Below are 18,758 nucleotides of genomic sequence, written 5' to 3'. Positions count from 1 at the left end.
TTGGCTGTAGAAGCAGGCCTGCACTTTTTCCCTAACGTCTGCAGATCAGAACCCTGGACCGTAAAGGTCAGGGCTCAGTGACTGCTGTCATCAGAATACCATATCCCTCCCCCCCTCGAAGTGGAGTGCAATGCTGCGGTTGCATCAAAATCCCTTAAGCTAATTGGTTAAGGGGAGTAATCCCTTTGCCTCATGTTAGGGGCAGTAACTGCCGCTCCATGCAACCTTTTCTTTATTTCCGATCTCCATCTTTAGGGATCCACAGTGTTTATCCCATGCCATCCAGGGCAGCCCTCACTACCTTCTAGGGTTGCAAGCTCACCATGATCCACTCAGAGGTCGATTCAGATCTGATTTTTTTCCCTCGGGCATGCAGGAAAAGAGAGGCCCTACTTTTCTTAGGGATATAGGAACTACTTCCTCCATACATGGAATGGGGCAAACCAAGGACTGGATCTGCCTCTTCAGCTTGACCTGGGTGAGGTGGCAACCCTGATGCCTCCCAAGCACAACTCCTCCACAGCTTCAATAACCTGCATCTCCACCAATTCACAGCACTCCTGGTGTTTCAATGCCAAGAATTGTGGGATTTGTAGTCCTGACTCTTACAATGACAAATCCCAGAATGCCACAGGAGCTGCCTCCATACTTCCCTGGTGCATTGAAGTTAGTTGAGACGTGGGCCATGGGATCTGCAGCATTCTCTGCCTCTGAGTCCCTGGAAAAATGACTGGGCATATCTATTCAGTGTGTGCCAGGGATCAGGATACTGGGCAGACAGCAGCAATGAGCTCCTCCAGCAGACCAGCATTAGCTTCAGGGAGCAGCCACTGCAGCAGGGCCTGTCTAAGCTGTTATGAAACCTACGAGTGCCACATAAACAGCAAGGTCAAGATGATCTGGTTTAGGAAGGGGCTAGGACAACTCGGCAGCTAATGAGCAGAAAACCAGAAGCAGCCTCACATCTGCTTCATACCCATTCTGAAATTCAATCCTGCAGGAGCTGCAAGGCAAATACAAGTGACAGTTCCAAAAATGAGCTGCTGGTGGCATTCCTGTGCAACCTGAGGATGCTACTAATCTGAGACACAGATAAGAAAAACTTCCTCCCCGAGGCAGCGATTCACGGGACAACAAGGCAAAACTCCAGCATGGGTCACAGCGAGAGCAGTTAACTCGATTTATGAAGAGAGCATGCACACGATGCAAAAGATTCACAGTTCAGTTTGTGTGTGGACTTTCATTTGGCTAAGTTTTGGGCACCTTCTTTTCTTCACATCCAAGGATCTGCATGGATTTCCACGTGATCCGAGTTTTTGTTTCTGCTGCTTACTACATACACTGCTTCCCAGCTCCAGTGCGGTGTGCACCGCTGGCCGCTGGTTGGAGATCACAGAGCAGAAGGAACCTGGTCCTAGTCTGTAATCGGTGGCGTCACAGCCTGGCCCCCGGCCTGGTGACTCACACACAGCCTCTGCCAGCACCGGGGAGGAAGGGCTGATTATTCTGTTTCCTGTCACTGGAATCTATCATCTTCTTTCTGTGGCAGGCAAACAAACCCTAGTGCAGCAGGATGGTCTGAGGCCTGGCTTTCTGAAATCCCCCTCCTGATGCAGTTTGCTACCTGCAGTGCTAATTTCAAGCAGAAGAAGCTGGAGCTACAAGCACCACAGTACACTGGGATGGAAGTCTGAAAACCAGGAGTGAGCTAAAGTCTCCTCCAGAACCCGGGTTCCATCACATCATGGCACAAACACAATTCATTGAGCTGCCCAATGATCCAGTCCACGTAGGGAGACTTTTGACCCCTATTGTTTTAGGAGTTTATATCCCAGTGCATTGTGGGATTTCTAGTCCCTGTTTCTTCCTTTTGAATCAGCACTACATGTACCATAATGCACTGGGGAAGGAACTGACCTGTAGCCTCCTTCTTGAACAAGAGTCATTTGGGCTCCTGTAAGTGCCCTAGTGGTGTATTTCTGACAAGGGATCTCTTAGTTTTTTGCAACAACAGTTTCTGCCTGCTGTTTTGGGCTTCCAGCTCAGGCAGAACCGACCTCGTATTAGGGCTACATCACCATGAAGCATCATTCACAGTTTTCCTCACGTCCTCCTTCCCGCTAGGCCTTCAGAAGTTGGGGTTGCTAAGCGTTGGTATTACACACTGGCTAAAATCCTCTCTCTCCTCAGCACCTCCAAGCTCGAGAAGCAAAAGCCAGGCTCAGAAATCAAATCCAGATCTCTCAAATGGCACGGTGCCATTGAGGTGGCCAAGGGATCCCTCTTCTGCCTACTCTGTGCTGTGGGAACAGTGCAGTGCCAGTCAGACCACAGGGGCTGCTGCTAGAGGCCAATGCAATAAATCGTGCATAAAAACATGCGTCCAAACCGGGCACTCGTTTTTTCAACGCACACACAGCCACCTCTCCTGGGCGCCTGATGCAGTAGTCGTGAGTTGCTGCACTAGGGATGAACTGCATCCCTAGCTTACCTTGGCATCAGGCACCCAAGAGACGTGGCTGTGTGCGGGTTACAAAAACGGATGCTCAAAATACAAGGGGCCTTTTTATCAGGCGGCAGCGAATTTACTGACGCAGTATAACGGACAATATACACGGCCTGGAGCGTGTATATTGTGTACCCCGAAATTTTGGGGGGGTTTTGTATCGCAACGATAGGAAGGGGGGAGGAACTACAGTAAAGCAATAGTATTTTAGCTCTTTGACACGTAACAAGACTTTACGCCTGCTCCGGGCAGGCAGAACATTTGACGGGTTAAAAAGTGCGCCTTGGGCACCCGGGGGTATTTTTGCATATATGCTAATAGCCTCATCTACATGCCATTTCAAGTGATGAGCGCTTTTAGCTCTGTCTTTGGCTGTGCGTTTTGGGCGTGCGCTGATCCCCTTATTGCATGGGTGGCGATGTTTAATCTAGCGAGTCCAAAACGAGTGTCCAGCCGCTCCTTAACCTGTGGGCTAGGCTGGGAGCACGTTATTACTTTCAGCGCTGCAGAACTCCTATGCTTTCTGCTACTGGCATTGCCAGCGCCCTGGAGGGCAGGATACTGAAGCCTGATGACACAGGGAAGAGCATTTAATCAGTTGCTTTAGTGTGCCAGGGGGAAGTCTCCACTGGGTGGAGAAAGGTGGCACTCGAGGCCAGCACCTCCCGAGTGTGCTTCAGGGCTGGATTTGACATTCCTGACCACCTTCCCAGGAAGCTAAGCTACATTCAGGCAGCACTGAGGGTGCCCCAGGCCTGGCAGGAGTGATCTGCCCCAAACTCCTCCTCCGGACCCAAGGATCCCCCCTCCCCCCCGCAGGCAGTCGCAGCGCGCTGGGTGGTGGCCCGGGCAAACTTTTGCCGGCCGGGGAGCGGAGGGCACTGACCTTGCAGCTGGCCGGACAGCGCTTCCTGCTGCTGCCTGAACTTGGCGGCCAGCCCTTCGGACCGCTGCAGGCGGGCGTAGAGGAAGGCGGCCGAGCCCAGGCAGAGCAGGGCCAGCAGGCAGAGCGCCGTCTGCAGGAGCCCCTTCTGCCTGCGGAGGCAGACGGCCGCCCCCATCTCTGCGGCGGACTCCGGCAGCTCCACTCCAGCAACTTTTCCCTTCCCATGTGGCGTCTGGGGCGCTGCGGGCCCCGCCCCGCCCCGCCTGCTGCGCACGCACAGCATCGCCCCGCCCCCCACGCTTCTGTGCACGAGCCCCTTCTCCCATCAACAAAGGAAGAGCAAGGGCTGAGCTCAGTATTTACTGCACACACAGTGCCCGAGGCTCTGGGGTGGCAGAGATGGAGGATTTCAGAATAAACACGTGTGTGTGTGTGTCTGTGTGTGTGTGCGTGTGTGTGCACAGTGCCTCACATCAAAGCACATGGGCTTTTATTTCTGGTCTGAAAGGAATCCGGAGCCTTGGTAGCAAAAGGTAACCCAGGCAGCGCTTGTGAGATGAGTGGTAGAGATGGTTAAGCATTCATCCTAATGCTTGCCTTTGTGTGTGTGTTGGGAATATTAGGAAGCTTTTCAGTGTTAGCGGATTCCAGGGTGGTAACAGGAGTGGGTGATTTTGCTAAGGGCGGTGAGAGGATGTTACGGGGCTGGACTCACCAGGACCCTGCTTTTTCTGGCCAGGAGCCCACGTGGTCTGCATTTGTGCCCTCCCTACCCCCTCTCAGGACAATTCCAAAACATGGGGACATGCCAGGACTGTGCCAGGAGGTGCAGCGATTAAGGACTCTCTTCCTGCTCGTGCCATGCACCTTCTTCCTCCCGCACCCGCACCTAGTTTTCCAGTTTCTCTGAAGAAGCGCAGTCCAGATGTATTCCCCACATTAAGAAAGGTGGAAGGAAGACCAACCAACTGCTGGCATGGTTAGAAGGCAAGGTGAAAGCAGCTACTTTAACCAAAAATTGGAAGAAGGATCCATTTGAAGAAAATAGGAAAAAGCAGAAGTAATGATAAGACAGGCTGAGAATTTGTAACAAAGCTGGCTGTAGAGGTGGAAACTCATAATAAAAACTTTAAAATATATATCTGAAGCAAGAAGTCTGTGAGGGAACCAGTTGGAACATTAGATGATCGAGAGGTTAAAGGGGCCCTTAGGGAAGATAAGGCCATTCCTGAAAGACTAAATTAATTCTTTGCCTCAGTGTTTACTAATGAGGATGTTGGGAAGATCTATTATTTATTTATTTATTTATTTATTTAAAAAGGTGGGGTTTTTTATGCTACTGCTCCAAAACTCATAGCAGTTTACATACATGCCATACATAAACATATATATATATATTCACACAAAACAAAGAATAAAACATCTAGTAAACAGTAAAATATCATCTGCTGGAGGATTACTCTTTTGCCATTCTTCAGTGATGACCTGCACTGTCATTGCAAATTCCTGTGCATATAATCAGGTCTTTACACCTTTTTTGAATGCCTTCATATCACTTTACATTCTAAGTTGCTCTGGTAACCTATATTGGAGATTGCTTTCAAGTGTGATGATTCAACTGAACTGAACCAAATAACAGTGATCCTGGAAGATGTAGTAGGCCAGATTGACAAACTGAAGAATAGCAAATCACCAGGACCAGATGGTATACACCCCAGGGTTCTGAAATACCCCTATTGTACCTGAAGACTGGCCAATGTAACCCCAATATTTAAAATGGGCTTCAGGGTGGTCCGGGAAACTATAGACCAGTGAGCCTGATATCAGTTCCAGGAAAAATTGTAGAAACTATTCTAAAGAACAAAATATAGATAGACATGGTTTAATGGAACTCAGTATGGATTTACCCAAGGGAAGTCTTGCCTCGCAAATCTGCTACATTTTCTTTTTAAGAAGTTAATAAACATATAGATAAAAGTGAGTTGGTAGATTTAGTGTAGTTGGATTTTCAGAAGGCGTTTGACAAAGTCCCCATGAGAGACTCCTAAGAAAATTAAAAAGCCATGGGGTAAGAGTCAGTCATTTTGTGGATTGTAAACTTGTTAAAAGATAGGAAACAGAGAGAAGGATTAAATGGTCAATTTTCTCAATGGAAACAGGTAAACAGTGGAGTGCCTCAGGGATCTGTACTTGGACCGGTGCTTTTTAATATATATTTATAAATGATCTGGAAAGGGGAATGGCAAGTGCTTTTCAATATATATATAAATGATCTGGAAAGGAATACGACGAGTGAGGTGATCAGATTTGCAGATGACACACAATTATTCAGAGTAGTTAAATCACAGGCAGATTGTGATAAATTGCAGGAGGACCTTGCGAGACTGGAAGCCTGGGCATCTAAAAGGCAGATGAAATTTAATGTGGATAAGTGCAAAGGTTTCATGGAGTGCTTCCTTTCTCGCTGAGGTGATGGCTTCCTCACATGCCAGGAAAATGCCTTTTGTCCTCTGAATAGTTTGATGTGCTTCATCTAATGTTGATTTGAAGTAGCGGAGCTTGAGCAGTCATGCATGGAAATGCATGAGGTAGATTAATGTCAGTTGAGCACATTCTGAAGCAGGAATGACAGAAAGGCTTCACATTGCATTGCTGTTGGCAGGGGAGCTCTTTTTAGTTGACAGGTTACAGCTGGTACATTTCCTGCCTCCTGTCTGATTTCCTGCTGGTAATAAATGACTTTATGCCTGAAATTTAATTCATATCAAAGCATTGCCATGCACTTGAAGGGATATTTGTGGTTCCCGATGAATGTGGCAAGAAATGGAGCAGTTCCTCCACATGTTTACTAGTGTGAGCATAGGCTGGCCGTGCTTCTGCCTCGAAGAGACCCAGCGTTTTTGTTCAGGAGTTTGGCCCTAAGCACGAGCACCCCCAGGTGGTCAAGCAGGAGGCGTTTTCTCTTTCTGGAGCTTTTGCCTCTGCACTAGGACAAGCGCTTCAGGCTTACTCCTTCCAGCTTGGGGAGCTGTGACTGCTGGGTGCGGACTCCATTCCAAGGGAAAATATCCGTCAGGGAAGCCAGATCAAGCAGGCAGGCGTGAAAGGGCAGACTTTGTAAATGCAATAGTTGATTTCTGTGTACAGTGAATGTCCGTGCGCACCGTGGCTTACTGTTTCTTCTCTGGGACACTTTCCCCACCATGGGAGAACCAGGACAGCTCTCAGGGTGAGAGACCCGGAGACTTCATCTTCAGAAAGGCTTTGGCTCCCATTCCTAACCACCAAAACAAGGCAAGTAGCAGCCCTCCCTGTCCCACACGCCCCTTCCCTTCTGCCTAGGCAGTGGCTGAGAGCAGCTTCTTAGCTGTGGGTTTTCACCACTGGTGCCATCAATCAGCTGAAGCTGAATGGGAGCTGTCAGAAGTCCCTGAACTAATCACAAGGGACAGAGTCTAGAGCTCTGCAGGACACTCTAGATCTCTTATCCCTGCCCAGGAAGGAGCTTTCCTGACAGATATCTGTAAACGCAAGAGGCAAGTGATTGCTCATTACCTCTGGCAACGTATATTTGTTTTTGCCTCTTAAACATAAGCACATAAGAAGGGCATGCAGGGTCAAACCAAAATCCATCGAGCTCAGTATCCTGTCTCCAACAGGAGCCAGCCCTAGCTGCAAGTCCCCGGAAGTAGATCTCCATCCCGTAACTCACTGCCAGGGATTACAATAGCTTTCTTTAGTCTAGTAGATAATGATGGGTGATGGACGGTTTCCTCCAGGAACCTGTCCAAAACTCTAGTTTTTAACTTTATTAAATGTTTTCAGTTTTACAAAGAATAAACTTTGCACAGAAACCCAAGAATAATGAACCATAGGAAACAAATCAAACATATAGGAAAACAAATTATTAACTCATTAGGCCACTCAATAAAAAGAATAAGGAGGAGCAGAAACTGAAGAAATAATAAGAGAAAAGGAAACTGGTCTAACATGATAAATCCTGCGAACATTAAAGCTGACTTCTAATTACAGTAGCTAAGGGACTGGAAGTCAGAATAGCTTTCCTAGAATTTACAAACACTTGGAGCTGTTCAGGGACCGAGAAAATAAAGCTTTCACCGTGCAATTTAACATAGCATGTACATGGGTATCTTAATAGGAAAACAGCCGTCTCTTCTCCAAGCTGAAAGTCCTAACCTCTTCAGCCTTTCCTCATAGGGGAGCTGTTCCATCCCCTTTATCATTTTGGTTGCCCTTCTCTGTACCTTCTCCATCGCAACTATATCTTTTGGAAATGCGGCAACCAGAAGAGACGGCTGAGGGGGGGATATGATAGAGCTGTTTAAAATCATGAGAGGTCTAGAACGGGTAGATGTGAATCGGTTATTTACTCTTTCGGATAGTAGAAAGACTAGAGGGCACTCCATGAAGTTAGCATGTGGCACATTTAAAACTAATCGGAGAAAGTTCTTTTTCACTCAACGCACAATTAAACTCTGGAATTTGTTGCCAGAGGATGTGCTTAGTGCAGTTAGTATAGCTGTGTTTAAAAAAGGATTGGATAAGTTCTTGGAGGAGAAGTCCATTACCTGCTATTAATTGAGTTGACTTAGAAATCAGCCATTGCTATTAATTGCATCAGTAGCATGGGATCTTCTTAGTTTTTGGGTACTTGCCAGGTTCTTATGGCCTGGATTGGCCACTGTTGGAAACAGGATGCTGGGCTTGATGGACCCTTGGTCTGACCCAGTATGGCATGTTCTTACGTTCTTATGTTCTTATAGCTCAAGCAAGCACTTGTGCCAGAGTTTGGGAAGGAGCCACCGTTCATGCCTATCAGAGGAGTACTGGGCTGGACAGGAGGAAAAGGATAGCTCCCGGACGGCTCTGAATAAAGGCTTATGGCTCTGTAGCCCGGTTGGGGGAGACTCTGGTTCAGCTGGAAGCCCAAAGAAACAAGAGGAAACTGCCAGGCCACTCATCCTCATCTCCCTCTTCCTCCAAAAATAAAATAGAAACAGCAATGAAACAGAATTTAGGGCACGAAGGAAGATCCACATTGAGCCCGCATGGGGCCCCTGGAGAGGAGCACAACATGTTATTTTGGACCCCCAGAGCCTTCTGGTCCGTGTTTGGCCCTGGAAGCAGCGGTCTCCTAATGAGCAAGGATTACATCATTAGTTTAATAAAGTTCTCTGGAAAGCGAACGTACGTCGGCACAGCCAGGCACCTTGGGAACTGACATTGCTATGCTTGCTTGCTAACTACATGCCTATGGTCTTCAGAGAGAATTCCCTCTGCTTGCAGAAGCTTAAAAGACTCAGCCACTGCCAGCCGAGCGGTAACGGGAAAGCTGTGAAAGAAATCCTGGCATTGCCCAGAGACAGGAAGCAGAGGTAGGAAAGGAATACGCCAACGTCTGTCTGTCTTCGATTCTCCCCGTCTTGCCGATGTGATGCTTCTCAGAGACATGGAAACCTGGAAGCAACGTTATATAGCTCTTCCAGAACTGAATCGGGCTAGAACTTAATTCCTGAGGTGGCCAGATTAAAAAACTTCATTGGCACAACAATTTTTACATGCGTATTACATGGTAAAAGGAAAGAGTTGTGGAGGAGACAAGAACAGTCCCAGCTTCTGGTGCTGGCCCATATTGTCTCTGGCCTATGGCAGAATACCAAGATTATCCAGAGCTTTTCTTTTGATTTTTCTCTCTCAGACCTCTTTGCGTTTTGCACTGTACAGGAGGAAATGCATTTCTTGTTTCTATTTCCCCAATGTTCCACTGCAGGCAGAGGCTGGGTTCTGGACTTTCCAGTTCAGTTTTGTTTGACTATTTGCATTTCTAAATTGTGGTCCTGAAGGTCTGTCTGCATTCTGCGGAATTCTGCTCGCACGTGGAGGGCTTCACAGCAATCCAGCATGCTTTCACCTCCCAACAAGAGGTGTATTGGTGTCCCAGTGCCTACTGCAATATTTGCAGTACTGGCCTTTCATTTTTCTGTTTGTTACATGGGTGCCAGGTGTGGTTTTTTGCAGGGTTTTGTGTTACTTCACAGAGTGCCTGATAATGGACAGGTCTGAGATGACTTCAGAATCAGAATATTCTTTTTTTGCATGGTGCGTAATAAGAGGAAACATCCTAGCTCTGCTGCAATTTCTGTGGGGGCAGAGTCTGTTTGCAGAACCGAAGGTGTAGGGTTTCTATTGGGATTATGCCCCATTCTGTTAATCATGGATGCCAAACCTTACTGCCACATGGGAGAATTGCTTGAATGATACTATCAATGATAATGCTCCTTAAATCTCTCCGCAGTCCAAGTGGGTACTCTTATCACAAAGCCACTCCTATTACAAAGTTACCCTTGCTACAAACTACTTGGGTTACAAAATTACCCCTTTTACAAAGTTACTCTTGTTACGTAGTTACTCATGTTACAAAGTTTATCCGTGTTACAAAGCTAATCATGTTACAATGTCTTAATGTAACATACGAAATCTATTGCAATAGATTCCTCTGTTAAGCTGTAAACCGGTGAGATAAAACTAGTTGAACATCGGTAAAGAAAACCAAATACATAAATAATCAAATAATTGTAAAACTGACCAGGGGTTTCTTTATTGCAGAAGAGTCTGGAAGCTTTTTCTTATGGTGTCTTTAGAGCCATCTTAAAGATTGCATATGCACTTGTATCAGGCACGCATAGTCTAAGGTCTGCTCGATTTCTTGGTTATTTAGGTAAAATTTAAATTGATGGTGGGGAGTTTGTTTTTTGTTTTTTTTTTAAATAATAATTCTTGTTTTTTCCAGCTTCACGTGTAGGGACCATGATTTGTAATGGGTCTCATATAAACTTTCTGGGGTAAAGAATGAAATGAGCAGCTCATCTGCATATAGCAGGCCTTTCATTTCATGCCAAGGGCTGAGGATCTCAGCAGCAGTGTGGGGAGATCATCGATGTAGATCTCCTTTGCTTCTGCATGAAGTCTGTCTGTCTGTCTGTGTGCTACCTTGCCCTTACAACTGATAAATGAACTCCCGACTGCCGTCATAGTCTATGTTTCTATGAAACTTTCCAAGCATTTTTCTATGCATAAAATCCCGTGCGGGGGTAAAGCGCCTTGGTATGCACACAAGTTACATGCAGGAATTTACAGCTGCTGCTAGCAGTGCATGACTTACGCGCTAACCTCTGAAAAATCCAGAAGTCTGCATGTAAGTTTTATCCTGCATCCCCCTCCCCCCACACACAAGAATGCCTCCTGCGAGATTTCTTAAAGGTTCCCACGTACAGATTGCAGATAGAATCCAGGAGCCACTTCTGCACATAAAAGCATGCTTTATGCATGTAAGAGGCTCCCCTGAACTAACTACCTTTTATGTGTTCTTTGCATCCTAGTACCGACCCTCAGTAGCATGGCCCCAGCAGCTCACCCTGTGCAACTCATCAGCTATGGCGTCCTGATATCCCTCGGGATTCTGGGAAACTCTGCAGTGTTTGCCTCCATTGCTCTCACAGCCTCTTCTAACAGAGCTCTTGCCTTGTCAGACATGCTTCTGCTTAACATTGCCCTGGTGAACCTGTTGCTGACTTTGGCAAGGGGTCCTTTGCTCTTGGTTTCTGATGCTGGCTTCGCCCTTTCCTTGTCTGACACTGACTGCCAGCTCCTGATGTACAGCTGGGTGTGGTTGAGATCTGTGAGCGTCTGGCTGACGCTCTGCTTAAGCCTGTACCATTTTATCATCATCCGTTCAAGCCAACAGGGGATGGGGAGGCTACGGAGGCAGCGATGTCTCCTCATCACCGTGATGTTGGTCTGGATTCTGAACCTCGTCTATGCTAGCATTGCTTTCCCCTACACATCCTCTTCTGTGGAGAACGGGACTCAGCCTCGGCTCTTTTTGCTAAGTAGTACAATCAGGCCATTGCTAAGCTGCACCTGGCGCTTCCCCTCGGGATTTGCTGCCCTCCTGTATGCTGCAATAGCCGTCGCCTTTCATGAGCTCCTCCCCATCCTTTTAATGCTAGGTGCCAACACCAGTTCTCTGTTGACTCTCTACAAGCATCACCGGCAGGTGTGCCCTTCCATGGTGAATTCCAGCCGCGTCCGTTCTGAAATCAAAGCAGCAAAAACAATCCTCCTCCTGGTCCTGTTCTATTTCTTCTTCTGGCTGGTTCATGTGCTTGCAGTGAACTACTTGACCCGCCAGAGCTCCAGCAGAGTAAGCCAGGACATGGTGGTGGTTGCTCGCTTCACTGCAGCCGGCTTCACAGGGCTCTATCCGCTCTGTGTGGCTGTCGCGCACAGTAGGCTGAGGAAGCAGACCAAGACAGCTCTGCAAAGCTGCTGCAGGGCAGCTGAGGTTCAGAAGGTCTTCTGCAGGAGCACATAGGACATGTCTGCTGGTGGGAAACTCTCATGAAATGCAGTAGACTAGATGCATTTGATTTTGTTTCTTCTTTCTGTTTAACCTACAAATTGGTCTTCCCACCCAGCTCCAGTTTTCTGGACGTGTTGATCGATTCCTTGCTTTATCCTTTTGTATGCTCTGCTTGTGCTAAACTGCAGCCCCTTTTCCTTTTATTAAAAATACAGCTTCTGCAGGGCTGGCTTCATTTCTTCCCTCATCTTTTCAATTTGGGCTGTAATTTGCACCAATTTTGATTTACTGTTTTTATGCGATGCTTTTATGTTGTTTTTAGTATTCTTTATAATGGTTCACTTTGCTTTTGAATATTTAATTTTGTTATGAAAATTGTTTTATTGTACATTGTTTTGATTAGCTTTAAAAAAAAGACATTTTATCAAATCCAATAAAGTAAAGGGCTATCCTGGTGAACCTCCTTCTTGCATGTGTAAAAACAATGTAGAAGATTAAGAGACAGCACTTGCCTGGCGAGGTCTGCTGGGTGCCAGGACGTGTTCCCATCCAAGCAGAGCGCTATATCACATGATCAGCTGATTTGATTTATCAGTGGATACTCCTTGATAGTTCTGCTTACTCCCCTCCACCCCCCGTGTGCACATCTTCAAAGGGGCCCAGCCACGCGTGTAACCCCCGTCATGCGCCGAAGTGCCAGGCCCAGATAAAGGGGCGGGGCTGGAGGTGGCCGGTTCAGCAGCTCCGGCGTGCGAGTTACTACTGCTCCGAAAGAGGAGCAATGGGGGTTAGATAGGAGAGGGGAAGGGAGGTTAGGTAGGTGGGTTGGAAAGTCCCCTCCCAGTCCTGAATCAGAGTGGACTAGGAGGGACTGAGAGAGGCCCGATCTCGTCGCTGCGTGTACTTTTTAAAAATTAGCCCCCCCCCCCCCCCCGCGTGCGCCGCCCACACATGTGTGTGTGTGATATAAACTCGGCGCGTCCATGTGTGCGTGCCAGGAAGCGCGGGCACATGGACGCGCATGCGCACTTTTTAAAATCTAGCCCTGTATGTTTTGCATTTTTGATTTGCAGTCGCTGAACTTGCTGATTTTCCTTTGGATCTTAATTTAAACCAATCTCCTCTCTACATTCTTCCCTGAAAAGCAGAAGTCATGTTGCTTTTCATTAAGAACATAAGAAATTGCCATACTGGGTCAGACCTAGGGTCCATCACGCCCAGCATCCTGTTTCCAACAGAGGCCAAACCAGGCCATAAGAACCTGGCAAGTACCCAAACACTAAGAAGATCCCATGCTACTGATGCAATTAATAGCAGTGGCTATTCCCTAAGTAAACTTGATTAATAGCCGTTAATGGACTTCTCCTCCAAGAACTTATCCAAACCTTTTTTAAACCCAGCTACACTAACTGCACTAACCACATCCTCTGGTAACAAATTCCAGAGCTTTATTGTGCATTGAGTGAAAAATAATTTTCTCCGATTAGTCTTAAATGTATTAATTGCTAACTTCATGGAATGCCCCTAGTCCTTCTATTATTCGAAAGTGTAAATAACCGAGTCACATCTACTCGTTCTAGACCTCTCATGATCTTAAAGACCTCTATCATATCCCCCCTCAGCCGTCTCTTCTCCAAGCTGAACAGCCCTGTCCTCTTCAGCCTTTCCTCATAGGGGAGCTGTTCCACCCCCTTTATCATTTTGGTTGCCCTTCTCTGTACCTTCTCCATCGCAATTATATCTTTTTTGAGATACGGCGACCAGAATTGTACACAGTATTCAAGGTGCGGTCTCACCATGGAGCGATACAGAAGCATTATGACATTTTCCGATTTATTAACCATTCCCTTCCTAATAATTCCTAACATTGTTTGCTTTTTTGACTGCCGCAGCACACTGAACCGACGATTTTAAAGTATTATCCACTATGATGCCTAGATCTCTTTCCTGGGTTGTAACTCCCAAGATAGAACCTAACATTGTGTAACTACAGCAAGGGTTATTTTTCCCTATGTGCATCACCTTGCACTTGTCCACATTAAATTTGATCTGCCATTTGGATGCCCAATCTTCCAGTCTTGCAAGGTCCTCCTGTAATGTATCTCAATCCGCTTGTGATTTAACTACTCTGAATAATGAGCCCTCTACAAGTAGAAATCCAGACATCAACACTCCTGTAAAATAAGCCTCGGAGAAATGAGAGCTACAAGTTCACGTGCACATGGTACAACCAGAATTAGATCAGCCTTTACTCAACAAAATGGAGCCAATTGGTGAGTCCAATAGCACACAGCCGGCCATTGGTATAAAGTGCTTCATAGTAACATAATAAACCAAACGAAAAAATGGGACTCAGTTTCCCAAGTGCAACAAAATCCGGTCAAACATACGAAACTTGCAACAGAATGAAAGTAAGGTTTCAGGAAGCCTGACGGAGGGTCATGCACTATTCAGTCATCCACCTTCAAAGGAGACGTGTGTAAGCTTTTTTTATAAAGCAAATAAAACAAGGAACAGTCAGAAGTGTTATCATGTAGCTTTCGCTGAGAAGCTTCCTCTCGGGTAAACTTAACATTTGTGATCCACTGGGACTGTTGGCTATATAATAATAGTAAGTTTCAATGTGCGTTCAAACGGTGATGGTAAAGCGCAGTTCTTATCTCTATGCGGAAATACCATTAGTCTCAAAAACCCAGGGCCAGAGAACACTGTAGAAATCTCATCTCCGTGTGACTTTCTTCACTCCAAATGACGTCAGATCTTCACGGAGGTGTCCCGTGCTGGCCCCTAAGCCCTAAACCACCACCAACACAAGAAAGCCCATGTTCACAAATTAGTTAAATCCTTTTTCTTACACTTCGGCTGCTGAGAGGTTTGAAGACCTCTTGAAGCATAATGACTTCTGAATGTTTCTACTAACTCTATTATTTTCTGAGATTGACTACTTTAATTCTCTTTTCATGGGGGTTCCAGCAAAAACTATTAGATCCCTCCAACCACTGCAGAATCCAGCAGCAAGAGCTATAATGGGACCACGGAAATACGATCATATTTCCCCAATTCTGTGCAACCTGCATTGACTCCCAGTTTTGTTTAGGATCCAAGATAAAGCTTTAATGATTAGACACAAGATCATTCATAAAGTAGATACAAGCCTATTAGGATCCTGTCCACAGTGCTGTTTGAGATCTAGCCAAGGTCCACTATCAGTTCCTACGATACATCAGGCACACGTAGGGGAGGTGTGTGGACGAGCTGGTCCCATTGGATGGAACACCATGCCTCAGTCCCTCCAAAAGGTGTAACAACTCGGCTTTTTAAAACAGGTCTTTGAAGCAAGTATGCAACCAGAATAGATTAAGGGTTAAAAAGCAGTGATTAGCAAGGATGTCCCAACTATCGTTAAGGAGGAAAACGTGATTGTCAGGTCACATTTAATTAAGTTGATTGTATTTTTTATTGTATTTGCTTTGTTTTATATTGATTTATGTTTTAATTATAAATGTAATTCTGTGAGTTGCTTCAATCATTGTAGTTCACTGATGCTCCTTGTGATCATGGGTGAGTCATTTTATCTCCTGTTATCTCAGGTACCAACTTAGATTGCAAGCTCTTTGGGAGCAGAGACTTCCATCCCTGAATCATTGTAATTTATTTATTTATATGTGGTGACCTGCTTTACATCATAGACCCCAAGATGGATTATAATAAAACCAAACAAACAAGTATAACAAATTCCACCCCCAGACAATATCATTATACGTTAAATCTACAATGAATCTCCTCCCAACCAATCCCCTCCAATAATCCGTGTATCAACACCAAAATAAAATAAAAACTGTAAGAAAATACTCCTGAGGGAAAATAACCCCACAACTTGAATTCACCCATGGATCCACTTTGAGTTTACTCTGGAAAGGCAGAAGGGAAATGCAACCTTATTATTGAATTTATCAGTATGATAAGCAGTAAAAGTCAGGCTCTCGTCAGTAACCTACTCTTCTGGATCCTTTTTGTGGAGGAGATTAATAGAGCACTGGTGTCACACCCTGCGTGGTCTTATCACAGGGGTGCAGCGCCTGTGCCTTGATTAAGCCCAGGAGACTCAGGAAGGTTAAGTGACACAGCATTTCTCCTTTCCAGAACTGCTGATCCACCGCTGCTCTCCTGTAATTGATCTGTGGGGACTCGACCTCCTAATTGGGATCTCCATGGGGAAGGAAGAGGAAGAAATCAAACTGTGTTCATTTATCAGCAGGTGGCACTCAAGTGATGACTGCTCTTATGCTGAACTTTCTCTCTTGTTCTCGTTAATTAAACTTGGAAAGTTCACCTTCTTAGCTAAAGAAACCCGGGCAGACTCAGCCTGACCCCCTTCCTGTAGAACTTCTGTCTCTGCCATCTCATATCCCTTCTCCCCTCGTTGTCCTAACGCAATTAGAAAATGACCCAGCTCAAGGACTTCCAGACTGCAAGCTCTCACTTAAAAAGAAAGTTCTCCAGCTTGGCATGTCCCAGGGACTACCTTTTGATTGAATTTTCTTGGCCAGACTAATAAGGCAAGCAAAATAAGCAGCAAGGTTACAACTGCTAGAGGTTGCCTGCTGGCTCAGCGAGGGAAGCTGTTGTTTCAGCTCAGTGCTAGAGTCACAAGTTCAAAGCTCAGCACTCCCAGCCTGAGAGGAACCCTCCTGTGTGGTGGAAATGGTGGGGTCCTCAATCCCATCCTGGAAGGTAAAGCCTGGCTAGGGGATATGGTGAGATAGGCAACACAACAGAGACTCATCCTAGTCCACCAAAAATATCTGTCACACTGCTGATGCTTAACTTACTTATCTCTCTGTTTATATGCAGTGTATACCCAGTATTCCCACTTCCTTATTCTTACTCATTCTACCCACTTCTTGTGTATATTTATATATATCTATATTTATATGTAGAGTACATATATGCAGTGTATACCCAGTATTCCCACTTCCTTATTCTTACTCATTCTACCCACTTCTTGTGTATATTTATATATATATCTATATTTATATGTAGAGTACATATATGCAATGTATACCCAGTATTCCCGCTTCCTTATTCCTACCCATTCTAACTACTTCTTGTGTATATTTATATATATATCTCTATTTATATGTAGAGTACATATATGCAGTGTATACCCAGTATTCCCACTTCCTTATTCCTACCCATTCTAACTACTTCTTGTGTATATTTATATATATCTCTATTTATATGTAGAGTACATATATGCAGTGTATACCCAGTATTCCCACTTCCTTATTCCTACCCATTCTACCCACGTCTTGTGTATATTTATATATATCTATATTTATATGTAGAGTACATATATGCAGTGTATACGCAGTATTCCCACTTCGTTATTCCTACCCGTTCTACCCACTTCTTGTGTATATTTATATATATCTATATTTATATGTAGAATACATATATGCAATGTATACCCGGTATTCCCTCTTCCTTATTCCTACCCGTTCTACCCACTTCTTGTGTATATTTATATATATATCTCTATTTATATGTAGAGTACATATATGCAGTGTATACCCAGTATTCCCACTTCCTTATTCCTACCCATTCTACCCACGTCTTGTATATATTTATATATATCTCTATTTATATGTAGAATACATATATGCAATGTATACCCAGTATTCCCTCTTCCTTATTCCTACCCGTTCTACCCACTTCTTGTGTATATTTATATATATATCTCTATTTATATGTAGAGTACATATATGCAGTGTATACCCAGTATTCACACTTCCTTATTCCTACCCATTCTACCCACGTCTTGTGTATATTTATATATATCTCTATTTATATGTAGAATACATATATGCAATGTATACCCAGTATTCCCTCTTCCTTATTCCTACCCATTCTAACTACTTCTTGTGTTTATTTATATATATCTATATTTATATGTAGAATACATATATGCAATGTATACCCGGTATTCCCTCTTCCTTATTCCTACCCATTCTAACTACTTCTTGTGTATATTTATATATATCTCTATTTATATGTAGAGTACATATATGCAGTGTATACCCAGTATTCTCACTTCCTTATTCCTACCCATTCTACCCACGTCTTGTGTATATTTGCTAGGAATCTACCTCATATTGTTTTCATATCTCTATGTAGGCATTCCTTATGCTTGTAATCCATCTTGGGCCTTTCTTAAGGAAAAGGCAAAGTATCAAATGCTTATAAATAAACTAATAAACAAATAGGAGAAAGTAGCTAGAAGCCTGGCTAGCTGGGGTTATGGTTTTGGATGCTGTGATGTTGTGTGTCCTTCGACATAATGGATATTCCTTGGTCACCAGGCTTCCAGAAAAGAAGCGATGAGAAGAGCAGTCCCAGTGGCAGGCGGATTAGCCAGCGAGTTGTATCGAATGCCTCTTCAGTTGCTAAGCATCCAATGAACAGGTTAAATGGCCTGCAAACTCGCCTAATCAGCAAGACCAACAATTTCAGCAAAAGCCACCAAACAGAATGAAATGTGCCTGCTCAAGCCAAGCAAGAAATTGCAAGCCATGGAGAGAAAAGGAGATGCTCCTTCCCTCTTCTGCTAACATTTCAGCTCCCACGACGCACTCTGGCAGCGCTGAGCTTAGCTTGAGGTGGGAGCAAAGTCTCCTGACCTGAACAAGTGCAAAGCCCGTGATCCTTTCTTACCACCAGACGATCTCCCTGGGAATCGGAAGCTGGCTGTGTGGGATGTAAGTCACTTTTCACTTTATTGCTCCTGGCATGCTTCCTCCATCAGGGAGAAGGGCTGGGTTAAACCTGGAAACTGTTTACAGGCCACCGACAGAACCATCTCATAGGCAGGCAAACCTTTCCTTCACAAAGCAGGCGAGCTAGATGTTTGTATGAATATTTTTGTTTCTAAACCCCGTTGATTTATTTGCAAAGATGTTTTTAAACTAAACGAAGCGACACTG

The 18,758-nt window shown here is 45.0% G+C and overlaps 2 protein-coding genes across 2 annotated transcripts in view; one reads left to right on the top strand and one right to left on the bottom strand.

Moving 5' to 3' along the window:
* The window catches only part of LOC115077112 (Golgi integral membrane protein 4-like), a 42,936-nt gene extending 39,294 nt beyond the window's left edge, over positions 1-3,642 (bottom strand). Inside the window, exon 1 of the mRNA XM_029579314.1 lies at positions 3,393-3,642. Coding sequence (XP_029435174.1) covers positions 3,393-3,567 — 175 coding nt within the window. The 5' untranslated portion in view covers positions 3,568-3,642. The remainder of the gene's footprint in view (positions 1-3,392) is intronic.
* Positions 3,643-10,809: 7,167 nt separating this feature from the next.
* LOC115076524 (olfactory receptor class A-like protein 4) lies at positions 10,810-11,787 on the top strand. Its single transcript, XM_029578065.1, has one exon. It carries the CDS (start codon positions 10,810-10,812, stop codon positions 11,785-11,787), a length of 978 nt encoding a protein of 325 aa, XP_029433925.1.
* Positions 11,788-18,758: the final 6,971 nt, after the last annotated feature.

Source organism: Rhinatrema bivittatum, chromosome 15, assembly GCF_901001135.1.
Source record: "Rhinatrema bivittatum chromosome 15, aRhiBiv1.1, whole genome shotgun sequence".
Classification (NCBI taxonomy): Eukaryota; Metazoa; Chordata; class Amphibia; order Gymnophiona; family Rhinatrematidae; genus Rhinatrema; species Rhinatrema bivittatum.
Note: the sequence above shows the minus strand (reverse complement) of the source record. Positions and strands in the feature narration are given on the sequence as shown.

Coding starts and splice junctions, on each gene's coding strand:
- LOC115076524 (XM_029578065.1), top strand. CDS start 10,810: ATGGCCCCAGCAGCTCACCCTGTGCAACTCATCAGCTATGGCGTCCTG.